Raw genomic sequence first — 18,188 nt, 5'->3', positions numbered from 1 at the left:
CCAGGGTCCCCTGATCAAGGGACAACTTCCCCGGGAGAACGCACAGCGCGCCTCAGGCTGGTGCAACGTCCTGCTGGCCTCTGCCGCCGCAGGCTCGCGCCGCATCTGCACCCCTCCCTCCCCCCCGGCCTGAGTGAACCAGAGCCCCCGAAGCAGCTGCTCCTTTAATCCCGTCATGTCTGAGCGAAGAACAGATGCCCTGCGCCAACCTACACGCAGAGGCAGGGCCAAATCCAAAGCTGAGCCCCGGGAACTGTGCAAACAAAGAAGAGAAAGGGAAATCTCTCCCAGCAGCCTCAGAAGCAGCGGATTAAAGCTCCACAATCAACTTGATGTACCCTGCATCTGTGGAATACCTGAATAGACAACGAATTATCCCAAATTGAGGAGGTGGACTTTGAGAGCAAGATTTATTATTTTTTCCCCTTTTCCTCTTTTTCTGGGTGTGTATGTATATGCTTCTCTGTGAGATTTTGCCTGTATAGCTTTGCTTCCACCATTTGTCCTAGGGTTCTATCCATCCGTTTTTTTTTTTTCTTTAAAAAAATTTTTTTTCTTAATAATTACTTTTTATTTTAATAACTTTATTTTATCTTATTTTATTTTATTAGATCCTCTTTCTTTCTTTCTTATTTTCTTTCTACTTTTTCCCCCTTTTATTCTGAGCCGTGTGGATGAAAGGCTCTTGGTGCTGCAGCCAGGAGTCAGTGTTGTACCTCTGAGGTGGGAGACACAACTTCAGGACACTGGTCCACAAGAGACCTCCCAGCTCCACATAATATCAAAAGGCGAAAATCTCCCAGAGATCTCAATCTCAACACTAGCACCCAGCTCCACTCAACAACCAGCAAGCTACAGTGCTGGACACCCTACGCCAAACAACTAGCAAGACAGGAACACAACCCCATGCATTAGCAGAGAGGCTGCCTAAAATCATAATAAGTCCACAGACACCCCAAAACACACCACCAGACGTGGACTTCCCCACCAAAAAGACAAGATCCAGCCTCATCCACCAGAACACAGGCACTAGTCCCCTCCACCAGGAAGCGTACATAACCCACTGAACCAACTTCAACCACTGGAGACAGACACCAAAAACAACAGGAACTACGAACCTGCAGCCTGCAAAAAAGAGACCCCAAACACAGTAAGATAAGCAAAATGAGAAGACAGAAAAACACACAGCAGATGAAGGAGCAAGACGAAAACCCACCGGACCTAACAAATGAAGAGGAAATAGGCAGTCTACCTGAAAAAGAATTCAAAATAATGATAGTAAAGATCATCCAAAATCTTGGAAATAGAATAGAGAAAATGCAAGAAACATTTAACAAGGACCTAGAAGAACTAAAGATGAAACAAGCAATGATGAACACCACAATAAATGAAATTAAAAATACTCTAGATGGGATCAATAGCAGAATAACTGAGGCAGAAGAACGGATAAGTGACCTGGAAGATAAAATAGTGGAAATAACTACTGCAGAGCAGAATAAAACAAAAAAGAATGAAAAGAACTGAGGACAGTCTCAGAGACCTCTGGGACAACATTAAATGCACCAACATTCGAATTATAGGGGTTCCAGAAGAAGAAGAGAAAAAGAAAGGGACTGAGAAAATATCTGAAGAGATTATAGTTCAAAACTTCCCTAATATGGGAAAGGAAATAGTTAATCAAGTCCAGGAAGCACAGAGAGTCCCATACAGGATAAATCCAAGGAGAAACACAACAAGACACATATTAATCAAACTGTCAAAAATTAAATACAAAGAAAACATATTAAAAGCAGCAAGGGAAAAACAACAAATAACACAAAGGGGAATCCCCATAAGGTTAACAGCTGATCTTTCAGCAGAAACTCTGCAAGCCAGAAGGGACTGGCAGGACATATTTAAAGTGATGAAGGAGAAAAATCTGCAACCAAGATTACTCTACCCAGCAAGGATCTCATTCAGATTTGATGGAGAAATTAAAACCTTTACAGACAAGCAAAAGCTGAGACAGTTCAGCACCACCAAACCAGCTTTACAACAAATGCTAAAGGAACTTCTCTAGGCAAGAAACACAAGAGAAGGAAAAGACCTACAATAACGAACCCCAAACAATTAAGAAAATGGGAAAAGGAACATACATATCGATAATTACCTTAAATGTAAATGGACTAAATGCTCCCACCAAAAGACAGAGACTGGCTGAATGGATACAAAAACAAGACCCATATATTTGCTGTCTACAAGAGACCCACTTCAGACCTAGAGACACATACAGACTGAAAGTATTGGGATGGAACAAGATATTCCATGCAAATGGAAACCAAAAGAAAGCTGGAGTAGCACTTCTCATATCAGACAAAATAGACTTTAAAATAAAGACTATTACAAGAGACAAAGAAGGACACTACATAATGATCAAGGGATCAATCCAAGAAGAAGATATAACAATTGTAAATATTTATGCACCCAACATAGGAGCACCTCAATACATAAGGCAAATACTAACAGCCATAAAAGGGGAAATCCAGTCACACATTCATAGTAGGGGACTTTAACACCCCACTTTCATCAATGCACAGATCACCCAAAATGAAAATAAATAAGGAAACACAAGCTTTAAATGATACATTAAACAAGATTGACTTAATTGATATTTATAGGACATTCCACCCCAAAACAACAGAATACACATTTTTCTCAAGTGCTCATGGAACATTCTCCAGGATAGATCATATCTTGGGTCACACATCAACCCTTGGTAAATTTAAGAAAATTGAAATTGTATCAAGTATCTTTTCCAACCACAACGCTATGAGACTAGATATTACAGGAAAAGATCTGTAAAAAATACAAACACACGGAGGCTAAACAATAAACTACTTAATAACGAAGTGATCATTGAAGAAATGAAAGAGGAAATCAAAAAATACCTAGAAAAAAATGACAATGGAGACACGATGACCCAAAACCTATGGGATGCAGCAAAAGCAGTTCTAAGAGGGAAGTTTATAGCAATACAGTCCTACCTTAAGAAACAGGAAACACCTCGAATAAACAACCTAACCTTGCACCTAAAGCAATTAGAGAAAGTAGAACAAAAAAACCCCCCAAAGTTAGCAGAAGGAAAGAAATCATAAAGATCAGATCAGAAATAAATGAAAAAGAAATGAAGGAAACAATAGCAAAGATCAATAAAACTAAAAGCTGGTTCTTTGAGAAGATAACCAAAATTGATAAACCATTAGCCAGACTCATCAAGAAAAAAAGGGAGGGGCTTCCCTGGTGGCGCAGTGGTTGAGAGTCCACCTGCTGATGCAGGGGACGCGGGTTTGTGCCCCGGGCCAGGAAGATCCCACATGCCGCGGAGCGGCTGGGCCTGTGAGTCATGCCGCTGAGCCTGTGCGTCCGGAGCCTGTGCTCCGCAATGGGAGAGGCCACAACAGTGAGAGGCCGGCGTACCGCAAAAGAAAAAAAAAAAAAGGGAGAAGACTCAAATCAATAGAATTAGAAATGAAAAAGGAGAAGTAACAACTGACACTGCACAAATACGAAAGATCATGAGAGATTACTACAAGCAATCTATGCCAATATAATAGACAACCTGAAAGAAATGGACAAATTCTTAGAAATGCACAACCTGCCAAGAGTGAATCAGGAAAAAATAGAAAAAATGAACAGACCAATCACAAGCACTGAAATTGAAACTGCGATTAAAAATCTTCCAAAAAACAAAAGCCCAAGGCCAGATGGCTTCACAGGCGAATTCTATCAAACATTTAGAGAAGAACTAACATCCTTCTCAAACTCTTCGAAAATACAGCAGAGGGAGGAACACTCCCAAACTCATTCTACGAGGCCACCATCATCCTGATACCAAAACCAGACAGGGATATCACAAAGAAAGAAAACTACAGGCCAATATCACTGATGAACATAGATGCAAAAATCCTCAACAAAATACTAGCAAACAGAATCCAACAGCAAACTAAACGGATCATACACCATGATCAAGTGGGGTTTATTCCAGGAATGCAAGGATTCTTCAATATACACAAACCAATCAACGTGATACACCATATTAACAAATTGAAGGAGAAAAACCATATGGTCATCTCAATAGATGCAGAGACAAAATTCGACAAAATTCAACACCCATTTATGATAAAAACCCTGCAGAAAGCAGGCATAGAGGGAACTTTCCTCAACATAATAAAGGCCATATATGACAAACCCACAGCCAACATCATCCTCAATGCTGAAAAACTGAAAGCATTTCCACTAAGATCAGGAACAAAACAAGGTTGCCCACTCTCACCACTCTTATTCAACATAGTTTTGGAAGTTTTAGCCACAGCAATCAGAGCAGAAAAGGAAATAAAAGGAATCCAAATTGTAAAAGAAGAAGTAAAGCTTTCACTGTTTGCAGGTGACATGATACTATACATAGAGAATCCTAAAGATGCTACCAGAAAACTACTAGAGCTAATCAGTGAATTTGGTAAAGTAGCAGGATACAAAATTAATGCACAGAAATCTCTGGCATTCCTATACACTAATGATGAAAACTCTGAAAGTGAAATCAAGAAAACACTCCCATTTACCATTGCAACAAAAAGAATAAAATATCTAGGAATAAACCTACCTAAGGAGGCAAAAGACCTGTATGCAGAAAATTATAAGACACTGATGAAAGAAATTAAAGATGATACAAATAAATGGAGAGATATACCATGTCCTTGGATTGGAAGAATGAACATTGTGAAAATGACTCTACTACCCAAAGCAATCTACAGATTCAATGCAATCCCTATCAAACTACCACTGGTATTTTTCACAGAACTGGAACAAAAAATTTCACAATTTGTATGGAAGCACAAAAGACCCCGAATAGCCAAAGCAATCTTGAGAACGAAAACGGAGCTGGAGGAATCAGGCTCCCTGACTTCCGACTATACTACAAAGCTGCAGTAATCAAGACAGTATGGTACTGGCACAAAAACAGAAAGATAGATCAATGGAACAAGATAGAAAGTCCAGAGATAAACCCAGGCACATATGGTCACCTTATCTTAGATAAAGGAGGCAGGAATGTACAGTGGAGAAAGGACAGCCTCTTCAATAAGTGGTGCTGGGAAAACTGGACAGGTACATGTAAAAGAATGAGATTAGAACACTCCCTAACACCATACACAAACATAAGCTCAAAATGGATTAAAGAACTAAATGTACTGCCAGAAACTATCAAACTCTTAGAGGAAAACATAGGCAGAATACTCTATGACATAAATCACAGCAAGATCCTTTCTGACCCACCTCCTAGAGAAATGGAAATAAAAACAAAAATAAACAAATGGCACCTAATGAAACTTCAAAGATTTTGCACAGCAAAGAAACCATAAACAAGACCAAAAGACAACCCTCAGAATGGGAGAAAATATTTGCAAATGAAGCAACTGACAGAGGATTAATCTCCAAAATTTATATGCAGCTCAATAACAAAAGAACCAACAACCCAATCCGAAAATGGGCAGAAGACCGAAACAGACATTTCTCCAAAGAAGATATACAGCTTGCCAACAAACACATGAAAGAGTGCTCAACATCATTAATCATTAGAGAAATGCAAATTAAAACTACAATGAGATATCATCTCACACCAGTCAGAATGGCCATCATCAAAAAAATCTAGAAACAATAAATGCTGGAGAGGGTGTGGAGAAAAGGGAACACTCTTGCACTGCTGGTGGGAATGTGAATTGGTACAGCCACTGTGGAGAACAGTATGGAGGTTCCTTGAAAAACTACAACTAGAACTACCATATGACCCAGCAATCCCACTACTGGGTATATACCCTGAGAAAACCGTAATTCAAAAAGAGTCATGTACCAAAATGTTCACTGCAGCTCTATTTACAACAGCCAAGAGATGGAAACAACCTACGTGTCCATCATCGGATGAATGGATAAATAAGATATGGCACATATATACAACGGAATATTACTGAGCCTTAAAAAGAAACAAAATCGAGTTATTTGTAGTGCGGTGGATGGACTTAGAGTCTGTCATACAGAGCAAAGTAAGTCAGAAAGAGAAAGACAAGTACCGTATGCTAACACATATATATGGAATCTAAGAAAAAAAATGTCATGAAGAACCTAGGGGTAAGACGGGAATAAAAACACAGACCTACTAGAGAATGGACTTGAGGATATGGGGAGGATATGGGAAGGGTGAGCTGTGACAAAGCGAGAGAGAGGCATGGACATATATCCACTACCAAACGTAAGGTAGATAGCTAGTGGGAAGCAGCCGCATAGCACACGGAGATCAGCTCGGTGCTTTGTGACCACCTAGAGGAGTAGGATAAGGAGGGTCGGAGGGAGGGAGATGCAAGAGGGAAGAGATATGGGAACATATGTATATGTATAACTGATTCACTTTGTTATAAAGCAGAAACTAACACACCATTGTAAAGCAATTATACTCCAATAAAGATGTAAAAAAAAAAATACTTAGTTAATAATTGACAAATATTTGTAAGAAAAGATTTAGATGCTCTTGATATATTCTATATTCTTAATTCAATAAAACATATAAACATATATAAATTCAGTATTGTTAGAGTAGTTACAAATGTGTATAGAAACATAACTTAAGCTAATAAGTAACACAATCACTGGTTGTCACAAGATTCCAAAAATATCAATATGAGTAAAATATTCAAAACAGATGAGTCACATCAGACTTTTTGGTGATATAAATAAGCTTAGAAATATATTGGAATATGCTTTCTGATTTCTTAACACTCTTTTTTTTTAGAAAAAAGAATCATGAATATACACAAAGATTATTTGCAAAGATGTTCATCACAGCATTGTTTATAACTGATTAAAATGATAGTATATTCACATAATAAAATACTATGCAGCCATTAATATAATTTTGAAGAGGACTATTTTCTAAAGTATGTTCTGCAGAATAGAAATTCCGTGAGATATTAATAGGTATTGGATGAAAAAAAAGGACTCTGTGGTCAAATCAATTTATAAAAAATGAGGATAAACCGTATTAAACAGGTTTTTTAACTGCAGTTCTTCCTAGGCTAATCTGCTTTAAGGTGCTCTAACAAGGGGAGAGTGTATGAATTATCTCTCAAAGTTATCTATCCACAGAACACTTATATTTTCATAGGGTATTTGTGTTCCAAAGACAATATATAGAAAATGCTATGGTAGCATACTACTTAATGACAGGGAAAATGTTCACAATACATTATTACGTTTTCAAAAAGTTACAAAACAATGTTTGACATATGTTTCTACATGCATATATGCCAAGCAGGTCTAGGATTTCCACTGAATGTGAAAGAATTCTATCAAAAGGCATGAAAAATGATATTGTAAGGGCCCTTCAATAATCAAAACTGCCATCACATGCTATCAGATTTTGGCTCACTAGATTTCTGAACCCACAGAACAGACTGGCTTTCATGTACTCACATTATTATTATAAATCTGTCTAGTCCTGGTCCCAGTAGGAAGGAGAGATATAGCCAAAGTTACCTAAAAACCTTTCAGATTACCTTCATCTCAAGTTTAAAGTAGATCTTTAAATGTATTAGTTTTAAAGGCAATTAATACAGTCGAATTAATATATTTAAATAACTTTGAGCTACTTAGCAAGAAACTTCCTGATGTTGGCCTAATAATTAAAAACACTTTACTGACTTCAAAAACCTAGAAGACAATTTTCCTTTAAGGCTCCATTTAGTCCCAACCACAATGTAACTTTTATTAATGGAAGCTACATAGCAACAATGGTATGAGAGCAAATAAAACCAAAAGGCTCCACTGTTGCCTGAAGCACCTCAATTAATACGCCACAAAAGTTCCTACTACAAATTTAAAGAGATGGCTTTGTGAATTTTATGACAAGTTCACATTTATCCCCATTGATGGGGATAAAGTCTTTTCCAGACTACCCACTGAAAACTCAGGGCTGTGAATTTACTTTAACCAACTTTGTACTGGAGTCATCTCTACCAGTTATTCCTCATTAAGATTCCTTTTACATGGTTGGGGGAAAAAGTCAATGATTCATTCAATAATCACCAACTTCCTGCTGACTTTAAATCATGATTAGTTAAACCCTCTCCATCTACCAGCCCACAGCCATCTATTCTCTTCCATTACAATGAGAGTTGCAGCTGATTTTTTCCAGCTTTTACTTTGTAATATTCCAATTCCATTTACTACTAAATTTTTTCTCACTAACAATATTCTAAATAAATAGCTCCATTCCACATGAGGCATAATTTAAAGATATACTTTGCGTGTCATCTTACCACTCTGCTAGTGAACCCCGAGCACGTGGAAGGTTATAAAGACAGTCTTTAACTTGGTTAAGGTTAGGATTTTTGGTTAAATGTAGGATTTTTCAACTTTACGATGGTACAAAAGCTATACACATTCAGTAAAAACTGTACTTCGACTTTTGAATTCTCATCTTTTCCCAGGCTAGTGATATGTGGTCGATACCCTGTGTGATGCCCAGCAGACAGCTACAGCCCCCAGTCAGTCACACGATCACAAGGGTTAACAACCAATACACTTAGAACCATTCTGTACCCATACAACCATTCTGTTTTTCACTTCCACACACTACAGAATTCAATAAACTACATAAGATATTCAACACTTTATTATAAAATACGCTTTGTGTTAGATGATTTTGCCCAGTGGTAGTTCTAAGCACAGTTAAGGTAGGTTAGACTAAGCTATGATGATCAGTAGGTTAGGTGTATTAAATGAATTTTTGACAGGATATTTTCAACTTATGTATTTCAACATAACCATACAGTAAGTCAAGGAAGCTCTGTACGTTAATGATTCAGTACAAGGTAACTGTAATAATTCATATAGAAAAGCTGAAGATAGAAACTCCAGGGAATGAAATTATATCGTGTACGTATTATATATTATATAATACAATCTGCTTTTTAAATACCAACACCTCTAAAGATAGAAAGCTTAAAAAACTCACTTGCCTGACTGGCCACAAAGGATAAGAAAATTCTTTCCTTTGGTAACAGAACACAACCTGCAAGGAAATTCTGCTTCTTCTTTTATAATATAGAAGTTATAGTGTAGTTCCCACTCACCCTTAGTCAAAGAATTTTCTCTTTATTATTTAAAGTCAGAAATAGGAGGTTATTTTCTAAACATATCACTTTGAAAAAGCTATTATCATTAATCGTCAGAAGCCCAGCACAAAATCCTAAAGTGTATGTTTATCCCTGACCCGCTACAGGACCTCCACAGGACCTGTTCTATTTCTTCCTATAAAATATTTCTAATCTCTATCTTCCTCACTTTACTTCCAGCATTACTTGGGTCTTAATCAGAGAAGGAAAGAAAATGCAAATATCTGACTGAAATAACTGCTCGCTCTTGCAGAGCTAATTCTAGTTAGTTCATTATTCATTTGTCCATCAATAAACCTTGAGTGAATGCTTATCAGAGGCACAGAGCTGTCCCAAGTGCTGAGGAACAATTAAAGGAACACAAAAGATACGACCTCTCCTCTCAAGAAGCTTACAAACAACCTATTTGGGCATAAAGAAAAAAAAAAGACAAAATAAATAGAAAACAACTGTAAAATGATATAAGAACAAAAATTCAATATACTGGCAGCACTGAGGAAGGAAGGAAGGAAGGAAGAAAGGAAGGAAGGAAGAAGGAAGGAAGGGAGGGAGGGAGGGAGGGAGGAAGGCAGGAAGGAAGGGAGGAAGGAAGGAAATACTTAGTGCTAAATCCAGATTCAACTAAATTTAGTGGATGCCTACTTCATGCCAGGAATTATAATTAGGGTTTTCACTAATAATTCATCCTAAAATAATAGTAGAGCAAAAGCATGGAATCTTGAAAGAAGTTGAGTAAAGGGGAAGATAAAAAGATCTTACTATAAAAGTAGTAATAGAGTTAGACAAGTGTTAATCTCGCCCTATTACATTTTAGCAGTTAATATCTATGGTTGTATGAGTATAATAAAAGAGTATAAAAAGCAAATCAGTGAACATTTTTCTCTTTTTAAAAGTCTGATTGGGAAAAAAATTATAATTACGTGTGGTGATGGATGTTAAGTAAACTTATTGTGGTAATCATTTCTATATATATATATATATATATATATATATACACACACCAAATCATTATGTTATACACCTAAAACGAATACAGTGTTATACATCAATTATATCTCAATTTAAAAAAGATATTGTTGCTGTTTGAACTGTGTCACTCCCAAATTCTTGTGTTAAAGTCCTAACATCTAATACCTCAAAATGTGACCTTACTTGGGAATAGGGTCATTGCAGATGTAATTAGTTAAGATGAGGTCATTAGGGTAAGGCCTTTACCCAGTATGATTGGTGTCCTTATTAAAAGAGGAAATCTGGACACTGACATGGACACAGAGAAAAAAACAGTTCTAAATGGGGAAATTTCATTGGAGAAAAACCAAAAAAAGTAGCTAAAATAAGGTCTATGGATTATTTGTAGATGTCCTTATTACCACAGACAAATAAAAAGTAGAAATACATTGCTCTACGGCTCTCTCAAGTCTCACACATTTAGCTTCCATCTAAGGTGGCTAAACTAGATGCTTTTAATTACAAAATTCATATATTATCATTTATTAATATATGTCTTACTTCTCAAGCTCCAAGAAGCTGTATCTTATTTAACTGTGCATTGCCAACAACACTTGGAAAAGTGTTGTAGTGGAACAGCAGTGCACTCTGAAGTAAGAGGATTCAAGTCTCAGCTCTGCAAGTTTATCCTAGCTATTTCACCTTGGACAAATTTATAAAACTCTAAGCTTCAGTATCTTTGTCTAATAAAACTTTCTAGGAGTTCTTACGAGGAGTAAAGGATATGTAATTGAAAACACTTAGCATAGAACATAGCAGATAACCAGTGCTAAAGATATATGAGTTCCTTTTATTGTTTGCATACTGCATACAATAGAATGCGATTACGAGGTTGGAGTTTCAGTCATTTAGAGAATTTTCTGATAGTTATACACTTACCTTGGTTTTCAGGTGGTCTTAGATTTGCTAAAGCAACAATCTGATGCCCAGCAGCAATGCACTGCATCATATTATAACAGCTGTCCTTCCCACCACTAAAAAACAAAGAAAGAAATAGATGAGACAAATATCAGGTTACTGACCATTATCTGACATAGACTCATTATAGAAATAGAACACATTTTTTCAGCTTTTCAGAATATTTGAGGGACTATTTTACATTAGAATGCAAAAAACACATGTAATTTCCATAGCATACACAACTGATCAAACGAATTTGATTATCTTAGGCTGCTACTCACAAGGGCTTATGAAATTATATGCCATTATAACAAAGACTATGCTAAACAAAAAATGGCAACTCTTTGGTTTCTGATAGTGGCTTTGCTTAATATAAAGTGTTTTGCAAATGAAATATGATTTAATTTTACATTTCAGTTAAACTATTATATATACTTCTCAGATGAAATTTTCTATGAGAAAGCAGAAAAAAACATGTTCTGTTCCACTTTAAGAACTCTAACAATGGTCACCATCACCAATTAAAGGATCAAATTAAAGATCTGAGATCCAATCAAATGACAAAGTTTGATGTACTTGGTGGGTTCAAATTCTGTAGAGGTTGAAAGCAAAATGCTGAATTACACTGATAAAGTTAAACAGCAGTACTATCAGTACTTCATCTTTCAGCCATCACTACATATGATGGCAGGACAAGGCCTGAGTCATAAATCTAATAAACAGATTGACAGGAAATTCTAAATTCTGGTACCAAATCTACCTACCTAGCAAATAACTTATTCAAGACCAATAGTCATTCATCTATAACAAGGTTGAATGGCAACCTTTATACTATTTCAGTTTAGTACTCTCTTGCATGTTTCTTCCTTTCTTTTATCTTTGTCTCTCTTCGTTTTATTCCTGTTTCCCTTCATTCTAATCGCTGCTAAAATCTGCAAATGTACCCCCAGATAATGTTTAGACCTATTTATAAGCAAAGAAACCAAGAGACTGATTATCCTAGAAGTTGGACCTTTTGCCTTTTATTTTAGTTCCCAGCATTTGTCAGCCTCTACCATATTCTGATCAGTAACAACTGTCATTCCAGAACTTCTCAAGGGGAGAGAGATTGCAAGGGGCAAAGTGAAGTTACACATCATGCTCTCTCCCCTCAGCTTCTGATGTTTCCCCCAAGCACCTTTTTCACAACTTCTCCTATTGAACCTGTTTTATTTCCCCAGGACAAGATGATCAAATTCTTGAGAATATTTAGAATATTAAAGATTAAAGGGTATACATCCACAATCAGAACTTGTCCTTTTATTTTAAAATATGCTAAGATTTCAAATATGATTTTAAAATAGTATTTCCCAAATTGTGTTCTGTGGAACACTAGTGTCCGACAAATACTCTAAGAAAAAAAGTTTTTAAAGGTCAAATTAAGTTTGGAAAATGCTGAGTACCTTACTCACTTCTTAGAACATCACAAAGTACATCAGCATATGTTAGGGAAGACATCCTTCACAAGATCAGAATTTCAGTTCCCAATTCTGGAACTAAGTTACTCAATGTGCTTGGGTTCACATGCTTCATTATAAAATTAGAGAATGGTCTAACTAATCCTCAAGGTGTCATTCAACTGTAAAATTCAATGATGCAATCTTTTGTGTATTAGGAAAATATGCTCTTCATGGTCTAAAGATAATGTAAGAATCTTGGTTTCACTTATTCCCTAGAACACACATACATATCCCATCTCTTAGTGCACACACTAAATATATTTATTGCAAGCAGATTCACTGTATTAAGTTTAAAACCAAATACATTCAAGTGTATATGCATACAAATGTATATATGTATTATGTATGCATTCATATTTGTATGTACATATTATGTTCTGTACTCCTACTTATGTCTTCCAACATTTATACAGATCTTACATTTTAGCAACGATTTTCCAACATTGCCTTTTTTAAAAGTAATTTGCTTTTTTATTATAAAAGTAACATATGCACATTACAGAATATCTAGTGTAATGGATTATACCAATCTTCTTCTCTCCTTCCCTTCAACATTTCTGAGACTTTAGTTAAGTGTCTCACTTTAATGGTTAAACTTTGGTAAACTGCATGTGGATATGAATTACTCATTTCCTGGGCTGCTTTTTGTTTTTACTTATCTAGATCAAATGAAGTCCATAATGTTGGAAGCTTAATCACATTGTTTACAGAAGAAATTCATTGGAAAAAAAAATTATTTTGGCATTATAGTCCAGTATCCTAACAATGGCATTGAAGTAAAAGATGTTATATCGAGTCCTTAATAGGTCATACTATTGTCAGCCAGTATTAATTTCGTAGGTCACTGAACAAAAACTTTCATGAAATCATCAATGGGCTTCGCATGGTTGCCCTCTATTCATCTCACTCTATACAGATCCAAAACTCATCAAACAAATGTTCAAGTAGTCTGAACTCCCTTTTGCATTTTGTTGTTTTTTCCCTTTTGCTTCAGTTTACAGATTGAGTATGGAGACATTTAAGCTGACCAATCTTTGGTCGTCATAGGACTTAATTTAGACACCTAAATACATGATGGGTTATTAGATTTCAAACTCCTTTTGGAATATGGAGTATGTTACCGTAAGGTCACTTTTCTAAAAGCAATCATGAGTGTTCAAAGCAATGGCAACTGGATCTAAGATAAAACAGGATAATTCCATCTCTATCCTTGAGCACCAAAGTAAAACACATCTATGCCATGAACAGTCCAGTCACTAATGGGACGGCAGGCGAGGGAGAGGTGGTCTTTGCGGGAGGGGGCGGGGCTGGTAACAACGTAGGGAACCAGGCAGGGCCGGAGGACCGGCAGAAAGACTGAAGGGAACTACAAAAGAGGATGAAAAATGAGAGAAAAGGGTGGGAGAGACTCAGTAAGTGGCGTCAAGCAGTGCCCCTCAAACTTCACAGCCCATTACAGTTTTTGAGAATCCGACCCCGAGTCGGGTCTGAGTAATTTAAACAGCCCTCGGGCGGTGAGACCCAGACATCAGTAGTTTTAAAGTGAAACCAATCTGAACCCAAGTTTGGGGCCCAGAAGACCAGGGAGGAGGCGACGGAGAGAAAGGAGGAGCGCCAGCCCGGGACCGGGGACCAGCCAGGCCGGGTAGTAGCCCGAAGGCTCCGCCTCTTCCTGCTACCGGGAGGAGCCGCCGAGCCCCCGATACACGGCTTCTGCGGGGACACCGTCAGTTCGGCGGCGGCGGCAGCTCCTGCTACTCAGCAGAAAGGGACTGGAGGCAGGAAGGGAGGAGGAAGGCGGCACCGGGGCGGTTACCTGATCAGAGCCGCGACCCTCATGCTGGGCGCAGTGCGCATGCGTGCGGCGGGCGCGGGCCGACGCCTCCGTGACGTGCGCAGGTCCTCGCCCGGGTGTTCGTTCCGCCGCCTGTCAGGCGACCGGTGCTGCGGCCCCTGCGGCCGCCCACGGGGCACCTGGACGCGGAGTACGCGCCACCTTGGCGCCTAGTCCCTGAGGCACGGAGGTCCCGGCTCGGAAAAGAACGCTGTTTAGGCGCGGCCTAACCACCTAAGTGAGGGCATTGAAGCTGCCTGGGGAAGGGCAAGGCCCGCGTCGCCGCGCTCGGGCTCGGAGCCGTGGATTTGTTTGGGTAGGAGAATGTTCAAAGTCCTTTATGCCGCCCATTGAAACACTTGTGGACATGCAAAGGGAAAACAAGTTGGTCTTTATTTCCTCAGCCAGCCACCCACCCCTTCCCCAGAAAGAGCTGCACCCTTTAGTTTTTTAGCTTTTGTCTCCTCAGTGCTTCCAACTTACCTCTGGGGCCACTCCTAGGACTGCTAGGCTCCCTGTGGTTTGGGCCCTTTGTGTAATAAAGAAGCTTAGAAGCTGATTAAGGCTCATCACCAAAGAGCAGTGTCCTTGCAGAAAGAAAATCTAATTTCTAAATTTATTCACCAAGTATTTATTGAGTGCCTTTTATTTACCTGGCGCTGTTTTAGGCTCTTGGGATACGTCCGTGAATAAAACAATCACCTCCTGTGGGAGATTGCCGGGTGTGCTTTGCAAGGATAGAGCGGCAAAATCAAACAAAAAAACCCACCGATCACCTCCCTCCTGGAGTTTACATGGGGGTGGGGAAAGCAGACAGTATACTGCCAAAAGGTTCCATAGCATGTTGAAACATGTTAAGTGCTATGAAAAAGAATAGAGCTTGAGAGAAATCAGGAAGGAGGTTGTTGGCCTGTTGGGAACAGGCCCAACTGGTCCGCGGCCTGTTGGGAACTGGGCTGTACAGCGGGAGGTGAGCAGTGGGTGGGAGAGCCAGCCAGCAGAGCAAAGCTCCATCTGCCACTCCCCTGTTGCTCCCATTACCGCCTGAGCCATCCCCCCACCCCCAATCCGTGGAAAAATTGTCTTCCACAAAAACCAGTCCCTGGTGCCAAAAAGGTTGGGGACCGCTGCTCTAGGCAGAAGAAAAAAACCAGAGCCGAGACCCTAGATGCGTTATGTGTTTGTGGAAAAACAAGTTTGGCCAGTGTGGCTGACACCTCAGAGTAGTGGGAGATGAGGTTCCAGTGATGGAGGGAGGGAGATCATATAGGTGTTATTGATACCAACCGTGGTTCTTGACCTTGCCCAATCAATAGAAGGTGACAAGAGGCCAGACAAGAAATTCAGGCAAGCAGGGAGGAGCAAAAACAGGTAATAGTTTCCCTTGATAACAAGTAACAGTTTCCCTTGCTCGCTCCCCGAGGGGGTGGGGGGCAACTGGTTCCTTATATGGGGTGAGGGTAGGGGGGTGTCCAGGGGTTGGCTCGGAGTGGTGGCTTAGGTGGTTTGCCCACCCCTTTGGTGGTGTTGCGTGCAGGAGGCATGCACAGCACCCTGCTTTTGCTCCTGACACCCTGTTTTTGCTCCCAGCTCTTTTTTTGGTCTTTTTGTATCTAGTTTTGTATAATTTGCCCCAACTGAGCATGCACACAGTTATTTTTAGTCCCTTATAGTTTCTTTGTATTTTGTTGCTCAAGGAGCTGTTTGTCCATGTGAAAGTACTGCAGCAAAGTGTACCACATCCCAGGTCCCAGCCTGTCTTATTATTACCAACCCTTTCAAGTTGGGCTCCAGCAAGGGTCCTCCTGCCTGGTTCGTTCAGAAGCAAAGCAAAGCTTTATTCTTTGGTCAAAGAACGGAGAGGTGTGAGTTCTCGCTCTAGAAGACAAGCTCTCCCCAACAGGCCATGGGCAGGGCAGCTTTATGAGGTTCTTGTCAATAGGGTGGGGCACAGTTGTGTTCCTGGGGGCACTTTAGACTTAAGTGTTGGGTGCAGCATTTCTGCACAGGGTATGTTGTCCCCATCTTGAATTGAGGTGTTGTGTGCTAGGGCTTTTGCCCACAGCCCAGGCAATTTGGGCCTGATGAGAGTCTAGTTGGGGAGATAAGACAAGTGCATGAAACAAATATTCACAATACAAGAGGGCATATTTTGAAAGTAACAAGTTATGTAATGCATATGGCAAGAGTTCCATGAGTTGAATCCACAGGAAAAATTCTAGAAAAAAAAACAGGACTTGAATGATGGGCCGAAATGAACAGGAGGAATAGGTAGACCTTACAAACAAAGACAGATAAAGGAATTCAGAGCATGTCACTCCAAAAATGCCACTTTGGCATATTGATTGAGTTAAGGGCACTTGAGAAATAGCAGGTGCAATAAGGGCATTCTGAACTCCTTTTTATTTCTGAAAGCAGGAGATAAAAGCCCATTGTAAAAGGTGCCTTCTCTGTACTTAAGAGAAAAAAAGATATTCTCGTCGCCAGAGATGGGAAATGGGGAATCAAGGCCAAAAGAAATCTGTGCAAACAGAACTTGTCAAAAATATGGATTCTTATCTTCCTTTCGCTTCTCCATATAGTTTAGTTACTTTTCTACAATTACCTCTCTTTGTTCAACCTACTATAAAAGCATGTAGGTTCTGCCATCTTTTGGGGGCTGGTGGGGAGGATCTTCACTCTGTTGTGAAGGCTCCCATGTCCGTGTAAGAAATTTTAGTAAAACTTGTATGTATTTTTTGCCAGTTAATCTGCCATAGGCGAGTTTAATTCTTAGCCAGAGAACCTAAGAGGGTAGAAGAGAATTTTTCCTCCCCTACAGGAATGAGTATGGTGTGTTCAGCAGTAGTGGGCAAACCTGCCTGATAAATTGTAAGAGTATACAAGAGAGAAGGGAAAATAAGTTGGATGGATAAAATAATGCCAGATTATCCAGTGCCATGGAAAGCCAAAATGAGGAATTTCAACAACAGTATTTTTAAAGAAATGCTTTAATTTACTTTGAAACTAATATACTAATCCTGAACGTAGTAACATACTAATATTGAAACTTCACAAAGGACTTTTAAAAAGACTCACAAGTTAATAAGGAGAACTCATTTTTAAGTAGTCAATCCATTTGTTGATAAGTAATTTGCCCAAACTTCAAGAAAAGTAGGCTTAGCAGGACCCCTATATGCATAGCATTCTACATGGATAGTGTAAAGGTAGCTGCAGCCCAATCAATGTCAACAAGATAACAGATTTTATACCAGCATAGGCTAAAGTAATTCTTTTTATAATATATTGAAATGACTTGCCCAAGATTCGCCTTTCAAAGGCATTGTGAGCTCACTTCCTACAATCTCAAACTGTTATAAATGACTATGTATTCGTTTATAAAGCCAACAAAATAGGTGAATGGAAAATCAGCCTCAAAAAAATCTCAGTTCCTTGCCAGTTTACTTAGGGGAGACTCTTCATAGCCAAATAGTGTTGCTGGTAATAAAAAGTTGCAAGCTGTCACTGAATTCTGCTTCCTTGGCAGCACATCCTAAGGATGTACTGATTGATAAAGATTTAGATAATCAAATCAAAAACCCTATAGGTAGATAGTCCTCAGAGTTCTTGAGAGGATTTATCAATACAACTCAAGCCAGTGCATCTCTCTGAAGTCATGCCATACAGGGAATCATTGGAAGGTTTCCTGGTGAGGATTTAGGAAAAAAGGAATTAAGTGATTATTTGGAAGATTTAAGGGCATCGTTA

General features: G+C 39.0%; 2 protein-coding genes across 15 annotated transcripts in view; one reads left to right on the top strand and one right to left on the bottom strand.

The window, feature by feature from the left end:
* Positions 1 to 14,461, bottom strand: part of DPH6 (diphthamine biosynthesis 6) — a 442,679-nt gene extending 428,218 nt beyond the window's left edge. For 10 of the 11 annotated variants that reach the window (XR_009563051.1, XM_060294493.1, XM_060294494.1 and 7 more), the window contains exons 1-2: positions 14,424 to 14,461; positions 11,088 to 11,182 (exon numbers count right to left, since the gene is read on the bottom strand). Coding sequence is in view for 9 of the 11 variants with exons in the window: in XM_060294493.1 (XP_060150476.1) it covers positions 11,088 to 11,182; positions 14,424 to 14,446 (118 nt within the window). In the remaining 2 variants the exon portion in view is untranslated. The remainder of the gene's footprint in view (positions 1 to 11,087; positions 11,183 to 14,423) is intronic. The other variant, XM_060294500.1, reaches the window with a different exon arrangement.
* A 76-nt stretch (positions 14,462 to 14,537) lies between these two features.
* The window catches only part of LOC115845916 (uncharacterized), a 602,167-nt gene continuing 598,516 nt past the window's right edge, over positions 14,538 to 18,188 (top strand). For all 4 annotated transcript variants that reach the window (XM_060294491.1, XM_060294490.1, XM_060294489.1 and 1 more), the window contains exon 1: positions 14,538 to 14,757. The gene's annotated coding sequence lies outside the window, so the exon portion shown is untranslated. The remainder of the gene's footprint in view (positions 14,758 to 18,188) is intronic.

This window comes from Globicephala melas, chromosome 2 (genome assembly GCF_963455315.2).
Source record: "Globicephala melas chromosome 2, mGloMel1.2, whole genome shotgun sequence".
NCBI classification, from domain to species: domain Eukaryota; kingdom Metazoa; phylum Chordata; class Mammalia; order Artiodactyla; family Delphinidae; genus Globicephala; species Globicephala melas.
The sequence above is the reverse complement of the archived record's forward strand: the minus strand, read 5'-3'. Positions and strand labels throughout refer to the sequence as shown.